Consider the following 26,320-nt stretch of genomic DNA (forward strand, 5'->3'; position numbering starts at 1 on the left):
TCTCTCTCATTATATATATATATATATATTAATATAAAACTCACATCTTTCAACAACCAATCACATAGACCAGCACTGGCCCATGTGGACTACCTGGCACCGCCATCAATGGCAAATATGCCAATGATTACGGTTGTTTCTAGGATCCTACAAGACAGCCATCACTGACAGTAATTGGCTTGTAGCATTACATTAAAAAAAAAGCAAGTGAGGCTTTTTCACATCCTACATGCTGTCTCTTTCTCTTCCCCTCACTCTTGGCTCTCTTCCCTTTGTCTTGCTCTCTTTACACGTAATGCTACACGTAATTATGCTACATGTAATTAGAACTTAGCATACGTAGCTCAGTGTTCATACTCAGCACTCCTTGGTGCTAGAATTCATGAACTCCCATGTGCACATGTGGGAGTTACATCATCCCGGGCCTGGCTAATCAAGATGGCCCTGCAGCCAGAATAGATGTCGGTAATTGCAAGGAAGTTTGCGGACAATTGCACCAAGTTTACTGAATGGACCATGCATGTATATATACAAGGTGATTATATCTTCCTCTTAATGGCCTCTTCTCAAGGAGTAAGCATTTCAGACCTTCCAGAGACAAAATATATTAGTCCAGTTTTGAAACACATTGCTGCAGATTTAAAAGAAAATGATACAGGTAGTTTCCCAAATACACTGGACATAGGGGGATTATCAGCTGTGCTTACCACAATAATTTACGCTGCAATAATCAAACGTCTGGTTGGGGTGAGATACATAGCACCACACTCCCTCATCATCGTTGTCTGGGTTCCTGCAATAATTTTCCTTTAGTACAACGTCTTTACGGAAATCCTTGTGGCTGTGCAGCTCCACCTCTGCTGAGTTCCAGGGGAGACATGGCAGTCCTGACACGGTAACCGACAGATTCCCCTCGTATTGTAATCCGCGGTTTGGTTCACATGATACGTCCTGTGTCTGTGCAGGCCCCTGTTTTACTAGTACGATTGGCTCAACTGTGGTTTTTTTTGTACCTGCAAGGACACAAACTCAGTTTTAAAATGTGCAGTATGTTGGTAAATTTAATGGTGGATTTGGTTACCTTTGGGATGAAAACCGACCACCACTTTAGGAAAAAGTTATACATTTGATAGTCTGTTATGGTAATGCCAAGTATACTATTTTATGCTTTATTAATAAGGGATATGTGAAATCAGATATATGAGAGAGACTCTTTAAGTCTCCTAAAAAAATATATAATTGGATTTTCCTGCAATAGAAGAGCTTTTATACCTCTCTGGTGGCCCATATCTCCTACCTTTGCCCTATTCAAGCACTGTACCTTCTTCGGCATTGACATGTCCGGGAGTGTCTGATGCCTAAGTTCCCTGCAACGGGCTGTGGTTTTTAATCCTCTGCCTTCTACATCATTGCTGTGTCCTATAGTTAAATAGAATAATATAGAAATGCCCCACTGCACTCCTGACCGGAATGTGCCTGTAGCCTATGGGTGGGTGCTGCAGTGACCGTGGATGACACCGCCAATCAAACCAAGAGAAATGAAGTAGTCACTGGCACTCCAGAGTTCCTGCTGTCAATTCCTCTCTATTGACATACAAAGGCCACCTCAAAACGCGTGGCAACATTTTGGAACCATGTCGGTCCCTTCATCAGGCAAACAGAGTCATCACTTTGTTTGCCAGTGCCAGTGACTACTTCATTTCACTATAGTGACATAGGTGTTGGTGCATGGAACAACAGTGCGCAATTGTGAAAACAGACACGGAGGGATGATAAGAGACACAGTCCATATTAGCTCTTCTATTGCTGCACTATGCAGCTTTTTAGGCAACTAACAAGGTCACTTTGAAGTGGAAATAGCTAAAAACACAGATTTGCCCAACACAAACACCATAAAAAAAATACTCCCCGAGGCTTGAACCCTTCCCCATTCTATCCAAAACCGGAAAAAAGTTTTGCACCTTGGTTGCATCTGGTGGGATGGTGGGATTTGTTTATCTTGCTGTAAGGAGTGGAATTTCAAAATATACTTTCATGATTATAATACATATCGGCTTTGTTAGCCAATGAGCAATTTACTGCAGTGTTCAATAAATTGTGTCAATACTCAGACTTAGCGACATCAGCCATGCCGCTAAAAATTGCTCCTGCTTTTTCGGGCCCTGGATGGAAGGTATGATGGAGCTTGGCACCACTTACCACATACTAGCACAGCACACTCCTCTGTGGGCTTTTCAGGGTCTTTTGTGTAACACCATGGACCAAGTGGGTTGTCATTAGGGTTTCGGCAATAGTTCTCCGTCAGGTTTTTGTCGGGATGAGTGGTTGGATTCACCCTGAGATACAAAGGACGTTAGAACGTAACAATGTATAAGCAAGTTCAGGAAATCTACAGGCAACCCATGACCCTGGTTCTCTAGGACTTCTACATCCATGCCTTGTCATTCACATGCTAGTCACCTCACAGGGCTGTTAAAGTCTCAATCCAGGCTTGTTTTTACAAAAGTGGACCCAGATAAAGATGGCATCTTAACATTAACATAGTCAACAATTGTTGATAACATGTTTTAAAAATGCACCATAGATGTGCTACAGAAGATTATAGTGGTTGGGCCATCACGGGTCCAATTACATACTCAAGCATAATCCCTTGTAACTGTAAGTTTAGCTTTGCCCTCGTTTTGGCACTACTCAGGTTCATGCCATATCTGGCAGACTGACCATTTGTGGTCTCGAAATTTTAAGGCCTAGGCATTGTTGCTATTACCCATTTTTGCCTGTGAATTGTCACGATTGGCTTTTGCTGCTCATGAATTGTAATGATTGCCCATTTGTCTCCCATGTATTGGAACGACTATCCATTTTGTACAACCCTTTTGTTGCCTCTGTGTTGTCACAATTGATTGTTTGTTGTCCACATTTTGGCAAACCTGCCCATATGTTGCTCATATATTGTAATGATTTCCGTTTTGTTGCTTATGTACGTTCAAAATTGGCAGTGCATTGCCCTTGTTTGTTGCCCATTCGATGTCACAATCGCCAATACGTTACCCACATATTTCCACAATTTGCCACATTTGAGGACCATGCCCTTGTAATTTAAGTCTGTCACTATTAAAATACACCCCTTTTTTGACCATGCTCCCAGAAGCTCAGGAGCTGGCATGTGCTTTATTGATTTATGGGAAATGTGCCTTTTAATGACAGGCCCATGTTACATATTTAGATAAAGGAAACCAGCAAATATGATAAATCATACAGCTACACTCACTTCGTCAGGTGTGGAAACTTGCTGGCCCAGTACTGACACTCTCTTCCAGATCTGGTGACACTGAGGACCCCTCTGTAATTTTGCCCGAGGCCAGATGCACAGTCACCTGTCAATTAGAGGAGTACATACAGGTAATTCAGCCATGGCAACACTATGATCAACACCCTTCATAGCAGGATCACTAAGTAATATTTTAATAAAAGCTGCAGATTTACAAAGACTGAAAACTATTTTTAAAACCACATTGACATATTAAAGCTAATATGAGATTTCAGTGCTAGGGTTTATATCTCCTTTAAATGTTTGGATTAGACTTGTAATCCTGTTTGCCCAACTGGCAAAAAAAAGCAAACAGGGTTACTGAAAGAAAATATGGCAAATCAGATTCCGCTTGTAATGCAGTGATGGAGTCCAAACCCCTTTAGCTCTATTCAGCTTTCTTGTCAATTACTGTCCCTGGTCTTGGGTTATTAAAGGGTAGTTGGGTGAGGGAATGGGAAACAGAGTGGTCCATGACCATGACCCTTGGCCATGAACAGTGCTGCACCATAACTTTTGAGTATCTCATTAGGAGGAGGCACAATTGTGTAATGGGAGAAAGATAAGCCAAGATGACCTTCATGTTACCTTCTTATGGGCACTAATTATACACCAGTTCCACTACTCAAGATGAAGCCTTATATGCAACCCTCCTCCCATGCCCACTCCCCCCCCCCAAATGTGGTGTCTATTATTTGAAAAGAACATCTACTCATTCTTCTGTGAATTGACCATTATTTGGAATAAATATTAAGTTGTTTTAGTAAAACCCAAATGGACATTCCTTCTTTGTGGAATGGGAAGTTGAAGAGAGATGGATTGTATCTGTGTGGGTTCTGTTTTGGCAGAGAGGGTAGGTGTGCCTTGTGGCTTTCTCAAGGGTAAAGGTTAAGCCTGGGTAAAAGGGACAAGGTTTCCCCTAAGATTAATCTGACTTTTAATGAATGCCATGTTGTAGAAAGAGCCCAATTGGAAACCAGCTTATTGACTGCATTGGCTGTCTTGGGGGTAGAGCTCGCCTTCAATTCTGGGCCTGAATTATTGGTAGTTGCAAGCTATGTGCTTTGGGCGCATTTCATCTTAGCAGAACGTGGAACTAATGAAGTTGTAGTTTCCAGTCCTGACACATGAGGGAGCTGGCCTTCTGCTAGGTAACGTTTCTTTTAAACCTCCATACTGGTTCCATACTGGTGTGAGAATTTTAGCCTGTTTAAAGATGATAAATACAAATAAAAAGGGTTCTAACTCCCACTGAGACCCTTCAGCACTGAATGTATACAATCCCACAGTTTCTTTTGGAATTTTCTTAGATGGCCTAGCTAGATTCCTCTTTATTTCATCATTGTGGAAAAAGTAATGGCATCAACAAAATGCAATGCTGACGTCCTTTATCATGCCACTGCTGAATGCTGGGAGTACAGGAAAGAGTATATGCTCATGTTTTCCTGTTTATCATATTTTTCGCTTTTTTTGATTAGATTAACTCATTTTTAATGATTGTTTCTGTTCAGAATCAATACAGTAATTGCAAACAGCATTTTCATAATCCAATGGCATTCTTTATTAATAGGTCCCTTATATTTCTGGCACACAGGACATTGTATAATGCTATTACAGAATAATGGTGTGGACACAATTCAGCCAGCGCAATATGTGAATAAAGCGCACTGTGCATGCGGTTCTGCCCTCTGAGCTAAAACGTCTGCATACAGGGATTGCATGTATACAGCTATAAAATCAGCAGTTCGGCTACAAAAGCATTAGTTAAAGCCCCGATGGCTTAACAGTTAACGTCTCTAACTTGCAGCGCAGAAGTTCTTGGTCCCCATTTCATAAATCCATAATAATAATAATAATTATATTATTATACAAAAGTTTGAGCAGCGCTTTACAATATAAGGAAGACATTACAATTACAATACAATTCAAGACAAGATGGTAAAGAGGGCCCTGACCGTGAGGGCTTACAATCTAAAAGGAAGGGACAAGATACATGAGGAGGTAGCTGTGTGGGGAGGAATTGTTTGAGAACGTGATGATGAGAGGTTAGGTTGAGGTGAGATAGGCTTCCCTGAAGAGATGAGTCTTTAGGTATCGTCTAAAGGCAGTCAGAGTAGGAGATAGAGAGACAGGTTGGGGTAAAGAGTTCCAGAGGATGGGAGAGACTCTAGAGAAGTCCTGGAGGCGAGCATGGGAGGAGTTGACGAGGGAGCTGGAAAGCAGGAGGTCAATGGATGAGTGAAGGGGACGGTTATGGTGATACTTTGAGACGAGGTTGGAGATATACCTGAGAGCAGAGTTTTGGATGGCTTTATAAGTGGTTGTTAATATTTTGAATTGTATCCTTAATTATGATGATTCAATGAGTACAGTGAGGACGGAATAGATCAATATATTGAATCAGAGAAATAGCTGGGCCCCGGCAGGGTCATAGTCCTGGTACGAGTCACTTAGACTTTTATGCATGCAACTAGTAGGCAGCTAGTATATAGCAAATACGAACAGAAGGTCTCACCTTCCAGGCAGGTAAGCAATGTCTCCCTGGGCGGCTTCTTCTGTGGTTCACATGCTGCGGATGAGTCAAATACACATTTTAGATAAATTCTAAGTACATGGGAGATAAAATGGAAAATGCCATGACACTGTTGATGTAGAACAGGTTTTAAAAGGTCAATCCACCCAAGAGAGATATTTGTGTTATAGAATGAGCCTGATCAGATGATTCAGCCCCGGGCTTCTTATATGTCGTTCATCCTCCAACAGTGATACCTCCCTGCCTTAAATACAGACTTTTTTTGGGGTGTTCCTGCTCCTTCTGTTACATTCTCCATAGTATAAAAACAATAAAATAGATACAGGTTCCACCAGAGTGAGGACCCCTCATAATGGGCACAGCGGGTGTACAGACCTTCCAACTCAGGACCAAGATCTCACCAATACTGAGAGATGTATGGAACGTATGGAATATATGGAACGGTCTATCTCTCCAGTCTCCACCATCAACCAAAAACATTTTGGGTGAACCGATCCTTTAATAACATTTATTGATAGATATGACAGAAAATAATTTTAAAAATGATTTAAAGTAAAATAGTATAGTTTGGGGGATGTTGTATTTTTTTTAAACACAGCTGACTTCCCATCCAGTAATCTGATATTCTGTAACCCTGTTTTACACAAAATTGCAGAGGAGACGAGGACTTTGCCTCATTTCCTGTCCAAGAAAGTAAGAGGAAATCTCACCTAAACCAGTCCACATATAACAAAAAGTTCTACTTTAAGGCCTTATTTGTAACAAAGCCCTAAAGCGGACCTTTACCCTTATTTTTAAAATAACAACCAACACACCTGTAGGCCTCATTCACATGAGAAAAGGCCGGCATGTACAGCTCCGTGCACGGCCGTACCGGGCAGCTCCCAGGAAGGACAGGTGCTGCGTGTGATTAGTACGCAGCCCCCGTCCTTCTATATGGGAATACGCGGCCATATGCCGCCCTACGCTTACCAGCCCTGCACGTCCGTGCGGGTGTGGGTGTCCGTACTCGTACACCGACAGGATGGATCCTGTCTGCGTCTGAGCCAGGACACCCGCACGCGTACGGACCTGCACTTGGGTGAACGTAGGGCGGCGTACGGCCGTGTACTCCCATAGAAAAGGACAGGGGCTGTGTACTAATCACACGTGTGTTGCTGCTAGCTGACATCATTGTTTGGGGGTTTGAAGCTGTTTCTTCAGATTTGGAAACAGGAAGAAGTCCGAAGGTGCCAGGTCAGGTGAGTAAGGTGGATGTGGCAGAGATTCATAGCCACAATCGTGAACAACAGTTTCTGCAGGTCGATGTGCAGGTGCATTGTCAGCTAGCAGCAACACACGGCTCGGTATTCAACTTTGTCCGGCATGACACCTACTCCATTTCTCTTGGCTCTACCTATAATTCATCACGACCTACAAAAACAAAAATTGGCATGCATATTACTAAGATATCCCCCTATAAACCTTCAAAAAAAAATCCCTAGCACATCCAAATCATGGTGAGGGTAAGAACTTATTGGCCGCACCTCGTATGTTCCTGATATCCACTCGCACTAAGGCAGTGGTTCTCAACCTTTCTAGGGCCGGGACCCCTTGGTAACATTTGCCAAGTTGTGGATGGCGGCCATGAGCAGCTATCTAATAGTGGGAGACTCCTGGGCGACCCCTGGCAAATCGTGATTCGACCACCGAGGGGGTCGCGACCCACAGGTTGAGAACCGCTGCACTAAGGAGACCACTTGGCTGAGTGGTGAAACATCTTCAACATTACAGAACAGGTCATGCTGACTGTGACCACCTACCACCAGCCCTCCTTAGTACATTGGTCCCTACAATCCAACGGTGACCTTTGTTCCCTATGATGCAATCAGCAAATGAACAAACTCAAGAAGATGATGACTAATCACATTGTACTCACATTGATACCGTTGCCAGAAAATTTTCTGTAATACAAAAATAAAATGAATACTGTTACGAAGGCACAACCATAGAACTCTGATGGCACACCATGTACTTGTATCTGTTGTCACCCTACTGCAACACAAACACTGAAATATTGGAAAACAGCACAAAAAATAAAGGAAAGACCACAGTAACCAATCAGAGGATCGCACTAAAGTAGTGGAATCTAACTTGTCGATTTGGGAAGACATCACAGTACAGAAAGGGCTCATTATGGTGAACATTAAATCCCCAGCCCCCTCCTTAGCATTACATAGCAGGACGCTAGGTAGTATTTGCAAGCAAGTAAAAAGCATTAAAAAACTTAAGTAGCAATTTTTTTTTTTTTTTTTATAACTAGTTATGGAATGTGAATGGGAACATGTAACACATATACAATAGGCGTTATCCCAGTTTGGCAGAAAATTGGAAATACATTTTAAGGTTTTAGTCAAAGTGGCCCATTAGGGATGAGATTTTCTCTGTCCACTGATGTACCGTCCTCACTTCATTAAATTGTATCTAATGTCAAAACTTTATTTCGTTTTGGATAGATTGGGTAACAGTTATATCCTCCATCACGTTTCTATTGCTGTCTGCGTGAAGCCGCTTAAGGCAAATATGGCACTAAAGCAAGTGAAAATCACTCACCTCATAGTTCTCCTTTAAAGAAGGAAGAAGGGATGGATGGAGCAACATCCTAGACTGAGGGACAATCAACACCTAGCTCATCCTCAGTACCTGTTTGGCTTACCCCAACTCATTTCAATGGGGGGGCTGAGTTAAATATGTATAGCCCTCATATTTTTTTAAAAATAGAGTAGGAAAGGTTTCAAACCATTCTTTCCATGTCCTGTTGGGGAGATTTCCCCTCATTTTTGCAGCTGCACTGGAAGCAAGAGAAAATCCCTACAAAGTTAGAGGAAGTCCCCTCCTAGACAACTGTAATTGGAACAGGTGTCCTCATTGGAAGATTTGACATTACTTCTTGTTCTGGTGGACAACTCTAAAATTTGGGATATCTCATCACTCTCTATCCTCCGTGAGAATGGTCACCAGGACAAATAGTAAAGGTGATTCCTCCAAGTGGGAATAAAGAAAGCCATAAGAAATCTGACAGGCGTTCTAAACCTTCTCTATCCGTTTTCAGACACTTAGGGATGTACGTGTAAACAATTCACAGAGCCATTCATCCTGTGAAACTCAATGAACATTCGTTCCGTGCTAATGTAGACAAAAGTTAACGTTCTTAGTATATTTTCTTTCCAGGTTAAATGTAATATCTGGAAAATAACCCATTATGGCCACTAGATGGAGCTGAGGAGCCTAGGAAATAAATACAGTAATGCCTTTACTATGCTACTCAACTCCATTTGCTTTACATTTGAAAGAAAAAAAAATATACTAGGAACATTCATTTTTGCCTCTGTTCTCATAGAGTGAACGTTCACAGACTTTGGCGGGGTGAAAGGCTCTGCAAATTGTTTATAACTAGACCCCATAGGGTCAGGGAGACCAGCAGAGCAAATCATTTCCCAGTATACCAGTGCGATAATCATAAAATACACGTCTCTCTAAGTAAATGGATAATGATTCAAGCACAATAAAATAATCACCTAAATCAGAGCCAACCTGCAGACAAGGCTTGCTAACAGTCCCTTATTCCCAGGACAGCCCTTAGACTTGAGTTTTGAAGACCTGCCTTAGGTATATTTGTCCCTGATATTAAGGACTGTTTGGCTACACAATGCCGGCTTTTTATGATTTATTGTATACCTGTTGCTGCCTCTGTGCAAGCAATACAAGTGTTACTTAGGATAGTAGCTGATGGATGGTAAGGGACTAGAGGTGCAGTCAACAATAGTTTATCACTTGTAACAGAGCTTTGTCAAGACCGGTGGACTTAATAAAGTTCTTACAAGAAAAAAAATGGACATTGACTCCACCCACACCTCCCATTTCTCACATTACTAGGAGAATAATTCACATAGAGTGACCATTGTGGAATAAGACATGCAGATAGATTTGGACCTCTGCCAGGTTTTTATAGCGGTCTTTGTCCTCCATTGAGAAATTTCCCCTTCCTGCCTGTTCTAACAGGAAGTGAGGGGTAGTTTCCTCAACAGGGACATAAGCTGCAATTAGTCCGTTTTGAAATAAGGGGCATTACAGGACAGGCCTAGCTTAGCAGGACAGTATAGACATGCAACAGAGATGCAATACATGCCAAAATGTACATATTACAGTATAATCGGTCTGTGGAATATTAGCAAAATATAATGACTGCAAACATATAAATATCCTAAATGCGTCCGGAACGAACTTTACCGTGGCATCATCTGACTCTATGATTTCTCTGGCCTCCTCGTAGTCGCACAACTCCTCCACACACTCCCGTTCCATGTTTCCTGGCCTCACCTCCTCCCATAATGAATTTGCTCTTCTTGAGCGTTCAAGGACAGACGAGGCTGCTTGGTTGTTGAGGAACACTAAAGAGACATAAGGGAAAGGTGTTATAGGAAATGTGCAGTGATTTTGTACTGTATATATATATTCCCTTTTTTTTTATTTATTATGGTCAGTACTAAAAAAAATATATCTGGGAAATATGGTATATGAAAATGTTGTAGTTTTATATGCAGCCAGCAGGTGGAGCTATTGGCTTCTTTTCTTATAACTTCCAGGCTCTCCTTATCTGCTTTACTGGAAAAAAAAGTTGTTGTTTACAGAGCTAACTAGCGAAAGCTGAAAGTCACACATATAAATAAATGAATCAAAGCCATGACTGGTTAACTCTGTCTGAAAGAAGAAAAGTGTTGCTGTACTCTATCCTTACAACACACATAGGGGGACATTTATGAATGCAGTTGCACTCTATTTCCATGTCGCACCACATGAATGTGTGCCACTCATTATCAGTTAATTTTCTACCTTTTGCAGCTAAACAAGTTTGCGAGTGCCACGCTACTTCCTGTGTAGTGCATGTCTGTGAACAATCTGCGAATGTCTGCTAGTTTGCATTTGTTATGAACGTGGCAGAATTAACACAACGATTGTCGCATAATTAAAAAGTCATGTGACCACTAGGTTTTTAAAGGCAAATTGGGTGAAGGGAAACATTTATCAATCAATCAAGTTAAAACAATTGCTGATCTCCTTCTGAAAATGCAAGTTGCCCGACTTTCTCTGCTGGCTTTAATCATTTCGGAGCCACAAACCTGGAACAAGTATGCAATGATCTCATGCTAGATTACTGACATAGAAAAAATGAAAGCCATAGTCTCTTCCTAAAAGATTTTGAGTCAGGTGGCCAATTTGCAGATACAGATTTGGTCAATATACTGGTAAAATGTTTCAGTTCCCACTGGCCATTGCAGAGTGCACAGCAGGCTTCTCGCTAATCGCTTCTCGCTACCTGGGTGGACTTCGGTCACCTAGTAGGATCCAACTGGGATCCATTTTGATCACTGCTCTCTAACCCTTGTTGACTTTAACAGCTGGATTCCCATTGCTTTCTGCCTGCCTAGGAGGCCACCTGGGGAAAGGAGACTGTGCTCAAGAAAGATTGTCCAGGGCCACTCGGCCACTCTGCCTTTATTGAACTGGTAAGATGATCAATGTTCCTCTGGGGAACTCCTTACTAATACGGTCAGCGGATCAAATATTCTCCCGGTGTGAAATAGTCTTCCCTTCATTGAATCATCAGCAAATCATATTCTCCACCATTATGGTGGATAATCTTTAATATCCAGGCAACTAACATTTTCAGGAGGTTAACAATTCCAGCCAACATATTTCATGGAGCATGTACAAGAAAGCAGCCCGGCATCATCCTTTTACTCCTCCCAGAGGGGTAACAAGCCCCCTATGTGACAGCACATTGGAGGTGATAGGTTCTCTTTAAGAATATATTAGGAGTCCATTAGACCCTAACCATAGACCCTAACAAGCCCCCTATGTGAAAGCTCATTGGAGGTGACAGGTGTTCTTGGAGGAGACATTAGGAGTCTATTAGACCCTAACAGGCCCCTATGTGACAGCACATTGGAGGTGACAGGTTCTCTTTGAGGAGACATTAGGAGTCTATTAGACCCTAACCCTAACAAGCCCCCTATGTGACAGCACATTGGAAGAGATAGGCTTTTTTTGAGAAGACATTCGGAGTCTATTAGAGCGCTAATGTCAACTTTGCACTCCAGGGAAGCTAATGAAGCACAAATTGTGCTTGATTGGCTTCATCCCTGGCTACAGTGGCCAAGAAAAGACAGTTCTGAAACTGGAAGCGATTACATTTTCGTGTCAGATCATTGAACATTCTTCCACTCTCCCTGCTGACATCTGCCATGACTGGGGAGCAGTGGAACCAAGAATACATGACGGGTGGGTTGGGTGATGCTGCAGGACTCCAGGAAGTGACCAGGTGGCTGTAAAGAATCACTTCCAGTACAAAGCCATCAGTCAGCTGAATAGATGTAAACAGACTACACTAGGTAGGGGTCTGTTTACAGGGCCATGCTGTCATGGATGTAGTACTTATGTCCATGGCAGCGAAAGGGTTAACCAATAATTTTTGGCATATACAGTCTTAATGGTCCTCATAACTGGGGTCATGGTTGGGGTGTATCCATTTCCTAAATACATTGCGCTGTCCCTCCCTCTCATCTCAGAAGGTTCGGAGGAATGCAGAAGGGGCATGTCCAAATCTCGCTCCAAACGGTCCAAATCACAGATGTGAGTAACAGGACTGTACTGTAAAATCGGCAAAAACTGAAATCTGATTAGTTGCTGCACTTTGTACATATATATTGCACTTTACTGGATCCTACTGCCAGTTTCCATACAGCCTCTTCCTCTGCAACTCACTGGCAACCTGCATACACATACCACAGGTGCAGAAAGGTGCCATTATGTACAGAGTTTGTACCAGACCCAAATTGAATCACATACAGTATATGACTCCTTACCATGGCCATTCTGCTGCTTTAAAGAAAGGCACATTTGTAAGGAACACATTCTCCTTTTAAGGATGACAACACTCACTCACTGTGCTGCATCTTTGAATGTTGTCACCCTAGGCAGCTCTCTACTATTTTGAACGGCAGGCTGAATGTGTAGGCTATGGCACATCCTATATTATATTTTATGTTTTAGGATCTATGTACGCTTTAAACAACCAGATTAGAGAGGTTTAAGGTCCAAGTAATAGGACTCTGGTGCTACTGGGTCCCGTTGGTGGTCAGGTTACACCACAGGCCTTTATTGCACAATGTTCAAAGAACACTCTGTTTGTTGTGTACTCTGTACTGCTGGGAAGGAGGTAAACATTTCCTGCAAAACAAATCTATGAAACATCTTATGGAAAATTAAGCAACTGACCCCAAAACCGAGTAGGGTGACAAATACCTACCAACACGTATGTTGTACATAGGGTTGCCACCTGTCCCAGATTCACCCGAGGAGGGTGACAAATACCTACCAACACGTAGGTTGTACATAGGGTCGCCACCTGTCCCGGATTCTGGACAGTCCGGGATTTGAGTCAGTTGAGGCCAGCTAAAACACAGACACAGCACATACCGGACTCAAAACCCGTCCTGTCCAGCTGAATCTGGGACAGGTGGCAACCCTATGTACAACATACGTTTTGGTAGGTATTTGTCACCCTCCTCGGGTGAATCTGGGACAGGTGGCAACCTTAGTTGTACAGGGTAATGGTATCAATGTGTTCACACTAAGAATTTGAGTTCTTTACTGATATCCACCAATCAGAATCAGACTTTTATTGTCAGATCTGATTCGGAGTAATGGATGAGTGAAGGAACATCTCTCCCTAGCAAGAACACAATGATAGAGCCATGGACACTCATCTTCTGCCAATGTTTAGAAGTCAAGCCCATTATGGCTCTAATGATTATAATAATAATAAGCTTATGGCTCTAATAATAATAATAAGCTTATGGCTCCTATAATAATAATAAGCTTATGGCTCCTATAATAATAATAATAATAATACGCTTATGACTCCTATAATAATAATAATAATAATAATAAGAAAACTCCATATTCACTAAAAAAATGGTACATATTAATTATTTTACAAAAAAGTGACTCCACTAATCCTGTCAAGTCCCTACTATATCTAGAGTTGCTGCATGAAGAAGTCCAAGCAAAGTTCAAGATGCCAATCATTTAATTAATAGTGATCTTTATATTTTTGCTTGATTTGTATAACCTGCATTGTAAAGAAGCTTTGAACCTGCTCGCTATAAGCAACTAGATTATTCTTTGCTCCATTTTACATAAAACATGACACACCATCGTCCTTCAACAGAAAAGCTGTCACCATCATTTGACACTGTCATGGCTGAAGCAACAGAACTTCCCAGGATATGTGACAAAGCTGTGCACAATATTTGACTTAAAAGTCACTACAGATAAAACTTATATTCATCCAATTTAGCTGATACAACATTACCCAGCTTGCTTCTCTGACATTGGCCAACTACGTTGTCCAATTACCAATTTATTGGAAGACGATGGTAGACATCAAAGCCTGGCAGACAAATCCCATCCCCTTGCATTGCTCTACAATGGAGAAGCGATAAGAATTTTTCATTACAATCCAAGCAGTGTCCTTACCATTGCTTCCCAGAGCAGGCGGTAACAGGAAGGCCAGTGCAATCCCACATATTATCATTGTTCTGGGCGGCATGGTGGGGGGAATTCAGTGCGATGCAACCCCACAACTACCACTTAAGAGCTGAGAGCTGTAGGAGATCAGCCAGAGTCAGAAAAACACAGACCCTCCTTTGGCCTTTCTCCCTCCCCCGCCACCCAACCACTGGGGTCAGGACCGGTTACACATTGACCAGCAAACATTGGGGCCTCTTCATTAACAATACCAGGCTTATTTTGCATACACTAAGTACCAGTCCAGACCCTCTCGTCTCACATATAACTTGCATCTATTAACCCTAGAGTATCATGCATTGCTCAGAAGTGGGCAAGAACAACCATTTTACAGCCTGGTGTGACTTGGTGGCCTTCTGTAGGAGGATTGAGCCACTGTGGCCTGATATTGTACATAAAGTGAACACTTTTCTCATGCTATAAGGACAGATGTGTACATCAATATTCTACATAGTAGACGTGAAGCAATGTGAGGCACTTAAAGTCGATGAATATCCCAATGGAGTGATATTTTGTTTGCTAAATCGCTGTTGCTTTTTGTAAATTCTTGTTTTTACCTATTTTTCTTAATCCTCTGTTGATTTTCAGTGCTGCTGATCTCCAGTAGCCTCTTTGCAGCCTTTTCCTGCACCAGTAATGGTTGCACCAAGTATCAAAGAATCACCTGCACTCCATACAGCATATAGACCTTCAGGTACAAACGTTTGCTGCTTGAAGTGACGACACGGATGGCGCCGTTTAAGATACAGTCAGTAACAGAGGTCACCAGCACTCGATGTTTCATGCGTAAAGTATAAACACTATTTATTGAACTGTCACATGCGTCATCGAGCCAACATTTCAGGGCCTACTAGCAATGGCTGCATGACATTTCTCAGGGCAGGTTTCCTGATGGTGACAACAGTGGTGTGTCGAAAGGACTACTTGAAGTGTCCATGAGCAACCCCTATGTATACTGGCCATGTGTAGGGGACCGCAGCAAAATGCGAGGTTGCACTCAATATTGGGAGCAGTGACGTCACAAAGGGGGGTGCGGCCCGCACCGGTTGACACCATCAGAGGGGGTGACAACAAAATGACTGACAGTCATTTTGGTGTGTCACCCCCTCTGAAAAGTCAGGCGCTCGATCATGGACCGAGAGCCCGACAGCTGCATGAGAGAGGCGGCATAGCTTATCCTGCCGGATGAACGTCCCCTCCTCTGTGGGTCTGGTATGAATTGGGGAGGGGACTCCATGCTGTTTTTTTTAAAAATTATTTTAATGTTAAGCAACATAAATTCATTCTGAATGACATTCTGAAAAAAATTCAGATGCATCCGTAAATTTCGTTATCAAAAATTCGGATATGTTTGAATTCATTATTTTTTCATTCGGACATTTTGATGCATCCGAATATGCAGAAATCCGTCTGAATTTTAATTCGGAACCAAACAAATCGCACAATTCTAAAACATACCAGAACTGCAGATGAATGAAAAAATTTAAATATCACCGACATGTACTCCTTACTTAGCTGTTAGAACCGGCCTCAGTCCAATACTGACTTCCACAAGTCACGGAGATTGATGGAATTCTCAAAAAATTCTATGTATGCCATTAAGAATAGTGCTATTCCTGTGAGTGGTGAGTGAGATTTTATTTGTTAATAAAACTTTTATTGTGTTAGGGCCTGTTCACACGACGTCCGTTTTCTGTGCTGACCTGATCCGTACGCTCCTGCACTAAAAATGCATCCCAATGTATCCCTATGTGTTTTATGGGCTACAGTTCTCACGTGTGCAGTCCGTTCAGGTTACGACAGAAAAATACTGCATGTCACATTTTGTACGGTCAGGAAACGCAAAACAAAGATTATACTATGAAGTGCTTCTGTTTTGTCTGAGCTTATCACATTGTTAATGGTGTGGATATATGAGAGTCTTGTGTTTGGAACTCCAGAAGTCTGTGCTACCTCTTAAAGGAGAACTATGGGGTTAAGGCTTTTCCCCATAGTTCTCCTTAGGGTAACAGGAGGACACAAACTAGCGTCCTCCCGTCACCCTAGGCTCAGTGTACTGCGGGCTGTAGATCGCGGTATACTGAGACGCCGCAGTATACAGCGAGCTGCTGCTCGCGGTATACTGAGACGCCGCAGCTGAAGCGGATCCCGACAATTGTGCCGGGATCCGCCCAGCTGCGTGCCTATTTAAAGGCAATTCCAAAAGATGTCACCAGCACTCCAAAAGTAGATTCAATATATTTTAATGACAACGGTCATTCAAAATCACAAGTACTTTCGGGGCCACGTTGGGTCCCCGTCATCAGGCTCAGTTGGAGCCGACGTGCGACAATGAAACTGTCACACGTCGGCTCAATAGATCGGTGTCAATTTACACGGTGCCTCCGTGGTCACTACAAGCACCCTATTACAGACATCATCTCCTAGGAGATCCGGTAAGGAGTGCAGAAAGATACACACAATTTTGTATTACACGGTGCCTCCGTGGTCACTACAAGCACCCTATTACAGACATCATCTCCTAGGAGATCCGGTAAGGAGTGCAGGAAGATACACACAATTTTGTACATTCTGAGCCTGATGACGGGGAACCAACGTGGCCCCGAAAGTACTTGTGATTTTGAATGACCGTTGTCATTAAAATATATTGAATCTACTTTTGGAGTGCTGGTGACATCTTTTGGAATTACTACTTGACTACACGGTGCCTCCGTGGTCACTACAAGCACCCTATTACAGACATCATCTCCTAGGAGATCCGGTAAGGAGTGCAGGAAGATACACACAATTTTGTACCTATTTAAAGGCAGAGCCAGCTGTACCCGCCCCCTCCCCCGTCCGTTCCACCAGTCAGCGCTGGAGGATCGGAGCGGGGAGGGGGGAATCCAGCCCCACGGCAGAGAGCCGTGACAGGATCGAGAGGTGAGTGAACGCCGGTATGTGTTCGCTCACTTCCCGATCTACTGAGCTGACCTGTGACAGTCTCATTGTCACAGGTCGGCTAGAACTATGAGGTGAGTGGAAAGCACTCACCTCATAGTTCTCCTTTAATAAATTGGGGAAAGATTTTGGCTATATTTCACCTACCTATAACTTGGAGGTCAGATCATTTTCACAAGTGCCTGTCCATGTCCAGCAAGTGGAAGGTGTCACTATGATGGGGTGTGGTGCACATTGTGTTGGGTGTTTGACCATTCTGTACAGTCTCTTTTGTAGGATCCATCTTCCTGCTCATGGACACTTCCCTTTCTTCCTTAGCAGTTTGCTGATGCCTGCTATGTGCAGCCCTGACTGTCCCTCCCCTGGACTGGTTCAAAGGAAGGTTACAGGATGAAAGAAGCATGATGGGGCACATTATTTGGAGCATGGTTACAGTTACTGGTTATAGGAGGTTTACTTGTGATATATAAAAAAAAAGAAAATTACAGTTCTTCTTTGAGGCTAGGTTCACACCGAGGCGACTGACCTGGCAAGAGGTTTTTGCGCGGTTGTTGCGCTTTTTCATTTGCACAACTGTTCTTTGAAAACCGTGCGGTTCTCATGCGGTTTCGAGGGCCGGTTCATACCAGAAAGTGCACGTTCCAGTGCGTTCGGCCTCTGGAACACACTGGAATGCAAGCCGGCCGGCTCCCTGCATTCAGGGGCGGAAGGGGGCACCGCAAACACCCACGCCCGCAGTGCGATCACCCGCACCCGGAAAGCAGGCAGATTAGTGTCTGTGTTCCGGTCCAGTGAGATCTGCAAAAATGCTGCAAGCATTATTTTTACAGATCGCACTGGACCGGAAAGTAGGCACTAATGTGGGTGCGGGCGGGGGGGCGTCGCTACGGTGTCATTGACTTCGATGCACCGCCACACCCCATCCCGCAGGGAGCTGGCCGGCTTGCGTTCCAGAGGCCGAACGCACTGGAACGCAGACTTTCTGGTGTGAACCGGCCCTCAATGCATAGAGATGTCTATGGGACCCAAACCGCGCGACAACCGTCCGAAAAAAGCTCCTGTACCTTTTTGCGCAACAGGCGACTTCATCCGCGTGACAAACCGCAAAGGTGTGAACAGCCTCCATTGACTTCAATGTGAATCTGTGTTTTGTGCGATATTGTGTGAACCTAGCCTTAAACAAGTTGTCCTCGGCCTTCCTGTAGGTTGTTGTTAATGCAAGTGTATGTGACAACCAATCAGCCTCCATTACTCTCACTTGCACTGGAAGAATGAAGGATGTTTTCTATGCAATACAGTTCTTTCAGAATCAATCACTTTGATAGATTTCCCTTCATCTGCTCCCAACACTTCTGTACATCTATAATATGATTACAATGTGACCACAGCATAACATTCCCCCGTACGAGTGCAATTTTGAGAATTTGGATTCTAACCGTCACACAGCTGTGTGCTCTTCCATGTCTAACAGAACAAATATTTATTTTAGGACAAGAGGGAACTGACAGATGGGACAGGGGTCCAAAGAGCAGGGTCAGAACTATGTTCAGAGAGCTGGCTATGAGGCAGGGTACGAGCGGGGCCCCACGTTGCAAAGTACAGCAAACATTTAAGGGAACCGCGGGAAGGATTTTTGCTGTTGCAGCCAAGGCCCTGATCCTGGACGTAGCATTGCGCTCGGTAATGTGCCGGCCCCAGAACTAGCCAACAGTCAGTGAACCGGCCTGAACAGAGGTGATGGAGGAGGGCCGTCCTGACAAGCTGTTTTACTGTTTGCTGTATATTTAAGCTTTGGACTACCTCCATCCTATTCATGGCTAAATCTGACATGTTGCCTTAAAAGTGTGTCATGACAAGATAAAAAAAAATGTAGTACATCCTTAAAATACATGCACATTTCCTCATGTTCAAAAAAGCTGCGAGTACAGAAAAATACTTGATCTGGAGAAATCCAGTGAGCTCCTAAATTTCTGATTGGGCTGACAGCACAGTGCCTCTAAAATCCTGATCAGTGTTGTCTGCCCTGCCTGCTGGACTACAGAACACTGCCCTTCTCTACATGCATACATTGATTTCTTTCCCAACAAAACAATGGCAGTGTCTTGATTTACAAGATCCTACCCACAGACTGTGTGTAATGAAAAGGTTCTTGGGAGATGTAGTTCGGGGGACGTAGCTATGTTAATAAGAACTAAGCTTCCAGCAGCTGAACCCTGCAAGAATTTTACAAGCCTGGTGCAGATATCGCAGGGAGTAATAAAAGCCGTTTCTCACTACTGGGAAAAGGATAAAAATGCGGCACATGCTCTAAAGAGAGAGATTTGAGAATAAAGAGTAATACCTTCACTTTAGGTATTGCCGGTGTTCTATCAAAGAGTGTGATTGGGTTGGAATGTGTGACTAGTCACGTGGTCACACATTTTAACGTAATCCTGCCCACTTTTCCTGCAGTAAAATATGTGACCGGCAAAAGGTGAAGAATTCCAACGCTTTCTCAGATGTTCCAGGGCAGATCGGCATCGCAGATGGTATGTGCAGGAGAACCGATCGGTCCTGAAACATCTGATCGGTCCGGAAATGTGACTTTGTGACTGCGATCTGACATTCCACAAAGTCGGATAGAAGTGACATTTCAGGACCGATCAGCTGTTTCAGGGCAGATCGGTTCTCCTGCACATACCAACTGCGATGCCGATCTGCCCTGGAACAGCTGATCGGTCCTGAAATGTGACTTTGTAACTGCGGGGTCTCATTTGTCCTGAAACACAAAAAAGTGTTTGTTTTGCACATTCCATATTTACCATTCCTCCTAATTTTTTATGTGCATGTATAGTTAAGTCCGGTGCAGATCTACACGATCCTGGATCGCACGGTCCTGCACAATGCAGGCCACGATTGCCGCGAGGCCCCAATGATTTCAATGGGGTGACATCCGCGCGGCAATCGCAGAAAAAAGGTACATGTGCTGTTTTTAGCTGTTCGTGTTTGGAAGCACGGGCGGAATCGCTGCTGGAAACTGCACGATCCACCCAGTGTGACTGGGGTGCCATTAGAAAACAATGACACCCACAGCGCGATCGGTGTGCACCGTGTAGGTAGGTGCAGTATGGCCAACGGCCACTAGATGCCACCGGCCCTAAAAACGTTTGTTTTGAATAGAGTACAGAAGGAATAAAACCTCTGTCAGGTCTTCATTGCCCTCTGTGTCCCCACTAGGCAGTTTGATCTGATGACCACTATCACCGAGACAGGAAGTGGTGGGGAACCTAAAATGTTATAATTGTCATCAGAGCAAGAGGTGATGGTAAATCTTACAATGGGCACACTTGTTTGGGTGACAACTCCCCAAGAGAGGAAATCCCCTAATTTTGCTGAGATTTTCTATAACTTCCTGTTGCGTCTCCCAGACAGGAAGTGAAACTCCTATTAGCAGAAAATAAACTGGCAGGGGTTGTCATCTTTCCCTACTCTAGGCAATATAAACAAAAACATTTGTACCTTTTACGCACGCTTTAAATCTGTAAGAAAGGAATGATAGTTGGAAAACAATTGGTTGTCATGAGGCGGACACTCTACTGTTTTATCACATAGAGGAGAACTATGAGGCCAGTGTTTTCCACTCATCCTCATTGTTAGAGCGGACGTGTGACATTGAAACTGTCACAGGTTGGCTCTATTGATAGGGAAGTGAGCAGAAACATGCAGCCGATCCGCTCACTTCCTGATCGTCTTCCTGCAGAGAGCGGTGATGGTCAGTCACCGCTCCCCACAGGGATTCCCCCCTCCTCTCTCCATTCCTCCAACGTTGACTGGATGAACAGACGGGGAAGGGGCGGGCACAGCTGGATCTGCCTCTAGATAGGCAGAGCCAGCTGTCACTCACGCAGCTTGGTGGATCTTGGCAGTAATGTCGGGATCCGTCCCGACTGCGGCGGTTTCAGTATATTGCAGGCAACAGATTGCAAAATACTGAGCTTTGGGTCACGGGAGGAGGTTAGTATATGTCCTCCTGTGACCCTAAAGAGAACTATGGGGAAAACACTTACCCCATAGTTCTCTTTTAAATAGAGTTCCAATGCTACATAAGAACCCACCATCTCGCGTGTAATCCAGCCCTCCTGCCCCAGGGTAGGAATCACGCACGCACTATTGCATGTTTGAGGAAGATGTGTACTCTGTCTAGTTAATATTTACATTTCATGGAATGGATTTGATTTGTGGTGGGAGAGAATTCAACAATCCATACAGATGTCACAAGCAGATTTTCACTGCTCCGTGTTTTACAGGAAACTGGTGTAATACTGCAAATACTCCTGGGGTATTGGATGTGTAAATACCAGTTAGGAGCACAATAGAGTGATTTAAAGTCAGCACAAGGTCACTTGAAAACTAAGAACAGCCTGTAAAAGAAGAACATGGTTACTCACCTTTCAGGCAGCCCATGTCTTCCAGCTCCGGCGCTTCAATGCTCCTCAGGCGCTGCAGTTATCCTCACTTCTGGGTGTTTTAAAGAACTATGGGGTTAAGGCTTTTCCCCATAGTTCTCCTTAGAGTAACGGGAGGACACAAGCTAGCGTCCTCCCGTCACCCTAGGCTCAGTATACCGCGAGCTGTAGCGTAACCGTATGCGCACTATCACTGACAGATGCAGTGTAATTAACTTAAATAGGTAAAGGGAGCTCATCTGAACGGACACTCCTTGCCACCTTGGACATTCCTGTTCTTGATACAGGAATCCCCGGACGCAGATAAAATCCCCATGTGAATGGGGCCTTAGATTTGTATCGCCCATCCAGAAGCCTTCAGGCCAGTCAGGTAATGCGTCTTCTTTTAATCTTTTCCAGTGGTGGGTGATCTTTAATAATGCAGAGCGGCAGTGCAGTGACATCAACACCACTTTCTGCATCATTACACTGAGAGTGCAGGGCGGTGAGTTTGTCCTTCAGGGGCAGGGCCCATGACGTCCTGCATTCAGTATTTCCTCAGTCCTTAAAGTAGAATGGCACTAGCGTGCAAAAATTCTGCTAAGCACTACTTGTAGAGCTGCAACAATTATTCGATTAAGTCGATTAAAATCGACGAATTGTATTAAAACGGCCTTACATTATACCTGATAATAATTCCTAAAACACCTTCACTTATGGCCCTTTTGGAGCGATTCGCACAGATATCAGGACTCCGAGCTAATGCTTCTAAGTCTGTTGCACTTAATATTAATCTTTCTCCTGAGCAGTGGTCGGGGCTTAGAAGTTCCTTCCCTTTTGAGTGGAGAACTGACTTTATCCAGTATCTGGGGTTTAAAATGACATCTTCTTATTCCCGACTGTACCATGTAAACTATCCTCCGCTATACAACCTTCTTGGGGAAGATATGACCAGATGGTCCTCTTATAATCTATCCTGGATGGGTCGAACGCATTCAGTTAAAATGACTTTGTTCCCCAAAATTCTGTATTATTTTAGGACCTTGCCAATTCCTATCCAACGGGTTGAATTTCTCAAATTCCAAACGTCCATTATCAAATTTATTTGGGGTGATAAACGCTCTAGAATTTCTCAGGCGATTCTTCTCAAATCTAGACAACAAGGGGGTCTTGGGGTCCCTAACCTCCTTTATTATTATCGGGCATCACAGCTGGCACAACTCTCTGCGGCCTACCGTGCGGTAGCAATTCCTGACTGGGCCAGAATAGAATCAAGCTCCTTCAAGGGCTCTTCTATTGAGCTCTTGATTTGGATGATAGCAAGACACAGACCCCTAATCATGGCTCCTACTTTGTCACACTCCATGGCCCTGTGGGATTGGCTACGAGGTAAGGAGGGGATGGTTTCTCCTCATACTCCCTTGGCACCCTTGTTCGGCAATGTAAATTTTCCACCGGGCCTACAGACCAAAGCCTTCCAATGGTGGCTTGATAAAGGCTTATATAGAATTGGAGACTTTATTAAGCTTTGTAAACCACTTACCCTCTCTTACGGTCAAAATAACCTTCAGATGCCTAATTCGGAATTGTTTAGATTTAGACAAATACAGCACTTTTTATACTGGCAGCAGTTGGGGTTGCACTCTCTCTGCTAACACCTTATGAACAATGGAGTTTGGGAGAGCTTGGCCAAGGCGGGCGGGGGGGGGGAATCTCCCTTATATATTCCATGCAGCTGAGTCCCTTCACTAAATTAGCGTATATGGTCGCATGGGAAAGCGAATTAGGCACATCACTTTCTGTGGACGAGTGGCAACAATGTACCACTCAGTTAACGTTGGGCTTGCTCAATGTATCCTTACTTGAAGCTAACTATAAAGTTTTTTCTCGTTGGTATTTAGTACCAGCTAGGTTGGCATCTATGTTCCTAGGGACTAGTTCCTTGTTCTTTAGGGCTTGTTCACACGATTTTCCGGTCCTGATCTGCAGACGCGGTGCTCTGCATGCAGTGCGTTTTTGACGCGGACCAGATGCTGACAGTTCATTTTTTTTAAGCTGTGGAGCTGTCAGTATGCAGATTCTTCCTCTGAGGTCACTTCCGCCCTCTCGGAACAACCACTTCCCTTTGTGTATGTCATATATGGACAGAGGGGACAAAAGAGCACCATATATTACAAAGAAAGAGAAATCTCCCGGCAGCATATAACCCCCCAAATATGACAAACTTTATTTGGATTACATGGCCAGCATACAGTGGATAACATGACCAGCATGCAGTGCTTAACATGAACAGCATGCAGTGCTTAACATGAACAGCATGCAGTGCTTAACATGAACAGCATGCAGTGCTTAACATGACAAGCATGCAGTGCTTAACATGGCCAGCATGCAGTGCTTAACATGGCCAGCATGCAGTGCTTAACATGGTCTGCATACAGTTAGTCAACATACAAGATATGTGTAATCACTCACCACATTCATTCTTCTGGACACTATTGTACAATGTGAATTCAGCATACAGCTCTGATGCTATTTCTCTCCGGTTTTGATTTTTTTAATGCACATTTTTGAACTGTGAATGACGAGGGTCGTATAGTATTAGCGCTCGCTCCATCAATCCGACAAACCTTTCTATGTCCAGGACCATGTTGTTAATACCTACTGGTTTTCCCTCTACTGCTCCACCACAACCAGGAAGTCCAATGATGATGACATCATGAAAAGTGTAGAAAGAATACTTTTTTTTGCTAAGCTGCAGTGCGGTCCGTTTTTTACGCGTTTGTGATGCGTTCATGCGTTTCCTGACTGGACAAAATGTGGCATGCAGTATTTTTTCTGTCGTAACCTGGACGGACTGCGCACGTGAGAACTGTAGCCCATAAAACACACAGGGATACATTGGGATGCATTTTTAGTGCAGGAGCGCATGGATCTGGTCAGCACAGAATCCGGACGTCGTGTGAACAAGCCCTTAGAGGATGTACTCAACAGGGCTCTATGCTTCATGTATGGTGGCATTGTCCAAAATTGCCTTCCTTATGGAACAAGCTTTTTGCCCTGCTTTATCGGATCCTTGGGGGTCTATGTTCCGAGAGACCCGCAGTACCTATTATTAAATAGACCGATCCCGGGTATTCCGAAAACGCAGGGCAAATTTGTATCCTTCTGTTTCCTAGCAGTTAAGATCTCAATCGCTCGGGCCTGGAAATCCGAAACAGTTCCATTCTCTATGGTACTGTCTAAAATAAATTGGATAATGATCCATGAGAAATTATCTAGTATTCTGCAAGATAGGTATGCTCAATTCCAAGCGCTATGGGAACCCTGGCTGAGTCACCTGGCAATCTTGAGCCCGCATTGAGCATGATCATTTTGCTCCGGCTAAACAAGGGTTTTGATGGTCCGGAGCTTGGGAGTCTGCAATTCTTTAAAATTTCTTTTTTTTAATTATTTTTAATGCGTGCTTTTGTTTTTGTTTGTTTTATCAATTTATGTAGGTTAATGTTTTGCCCCTTTCCCCTTGGGGGAAAGTGTGTTTAAATTCACCAGGGGGAAATGTCACGTGCTGACATAATGACTTAAAGGTGACCCACTATTCCTGGGAAGTAAGGATAAGGCGTATCTGCCCTTTTAGTAGATGGTTAACAAAGTACATGTTTAAATTGTTACCAAGGGTATTATGGGGCTGCTCAAAGAGATAAAGAGGGATATACTCCGGATGGAATGTTGCGTGGCACATGCATTTATTGTAACAAAATTGGTAAACATAAGAAACTAAAAAATTAATAAAAACTTTGAAAGAGAAAAAAAAAAACGATCAGTTTTGAGGCCTTAAAGTAATCTGTCACTTTACCTATTCAAAGCTCACTACCCCTCACAAACACGCTGATACTCACCTTCGCTGCACCCCCTGCCTCTCTGTTGGTTGCACATGATTGGATATTGAAAGACAGCAGACCTTCACCTCATTCACTAAGATAAGGGAAAATCCTCTTGCAAAGTGAACAGCCTATTTGCCTTTAGTAAATCAACCCCATAATGTCTATAAACTAACAACTAGGGATTCGCCGATACAGATACCGAGTACTCGAACTCGCCCAAATGCTCCGGAACCTTCGCTGATAACGGAACTTCCGGTCAGAGAAAGATTTCCTTTAACCGGCAGTGCTATAGGGGAACATGGAGCCAGCTTCCTGTGCAATCAGGAAGCCGGGCCATTCCCGACTTCCTGATTGGTGGGTAAGCCGGCCCAAAGCGGATTGGCGGAGAAGCCGGGTTCCCGGCCAAACAACATGGAGCTGGCTTCCCGGGCAATCAGGAAGCTGGACGACATATCATTACCCACCGCCCAGCTTCCTGATTGCTTCCATGCCAGCGTAAGCACCGGTATCGGCAAATACCTAAAGCAAAGTATTGGTACTCGTACTTGATACCGAAGAACCGGTATTGGTGAATACCTACTAACAACATAGTATAAGTGCA

General features: G+C 43.7%; 1 protein-coding gene across 1 annotated transcript in view; it reads right to left on the reverse strand.

The window, feature by feature from the left end:
• F2 (coagulation factor II, thrombin) overlaps positions 1-15,258 on the reverse strand; it is a 26,005-nt gene extending 10,747 nt beyond the window's left edge. The window contains exons 1-9 of the mRNA XM_018562128.1: positions 15,152-15,258; positions 14,304-14,369; positions 13,261-13,337; positions 10,113-10,273; positions 7,762-7,786; positions 5,814-5,879; positions 3,272-3,377; positions 2,200-2,336; positions 708-1,013 (exon numbers count right to left, since the gene is read on the reverse strand). Of these exons, the coding sequence (XP_018417630.1) occupies positions 708-1,013; positions 2,200-2,336; positions 3,272-3,377; positions 5,814-5,879; positions 7,762-7,786; positions 10,113-10,273; positions 13,261-13,337; positions 14,304-14,369; positions 15,152-15,258 (1,051 nt within the window). The remainder of the gene's footprint in view (positions 1-707; positions 1,014-2,199; positions 2,337-3,271; positions 3,378-5,813; positions 5,880-7,761; positions 7,787-10,112; positions 10,274-13,260; positions 13,338-14,303; positions 14,370-15,151) is intronic.
• Between the last annotated feature and the right edge of the window lie 11,062 nt (positions 15,259-26,320).

The sequence above is a fragment of the Nanorana parkeri genome, unplaced genomic scaffold (assembly GCF_000935625.1).
Source record: "Nanorana parkeri isolate BGI_ZX_2015 unplaced genomic scaffold, ASM93562v1 scaffold562, whole genome shotgun sequence".
Classification (NCBI taxonomy): domain Eukaryota; kingdom Metazoa; phylum Chordata; class Amphibia; order Anura; family Dicroglossidae; genus Nanorana; species Nanorana parkeri.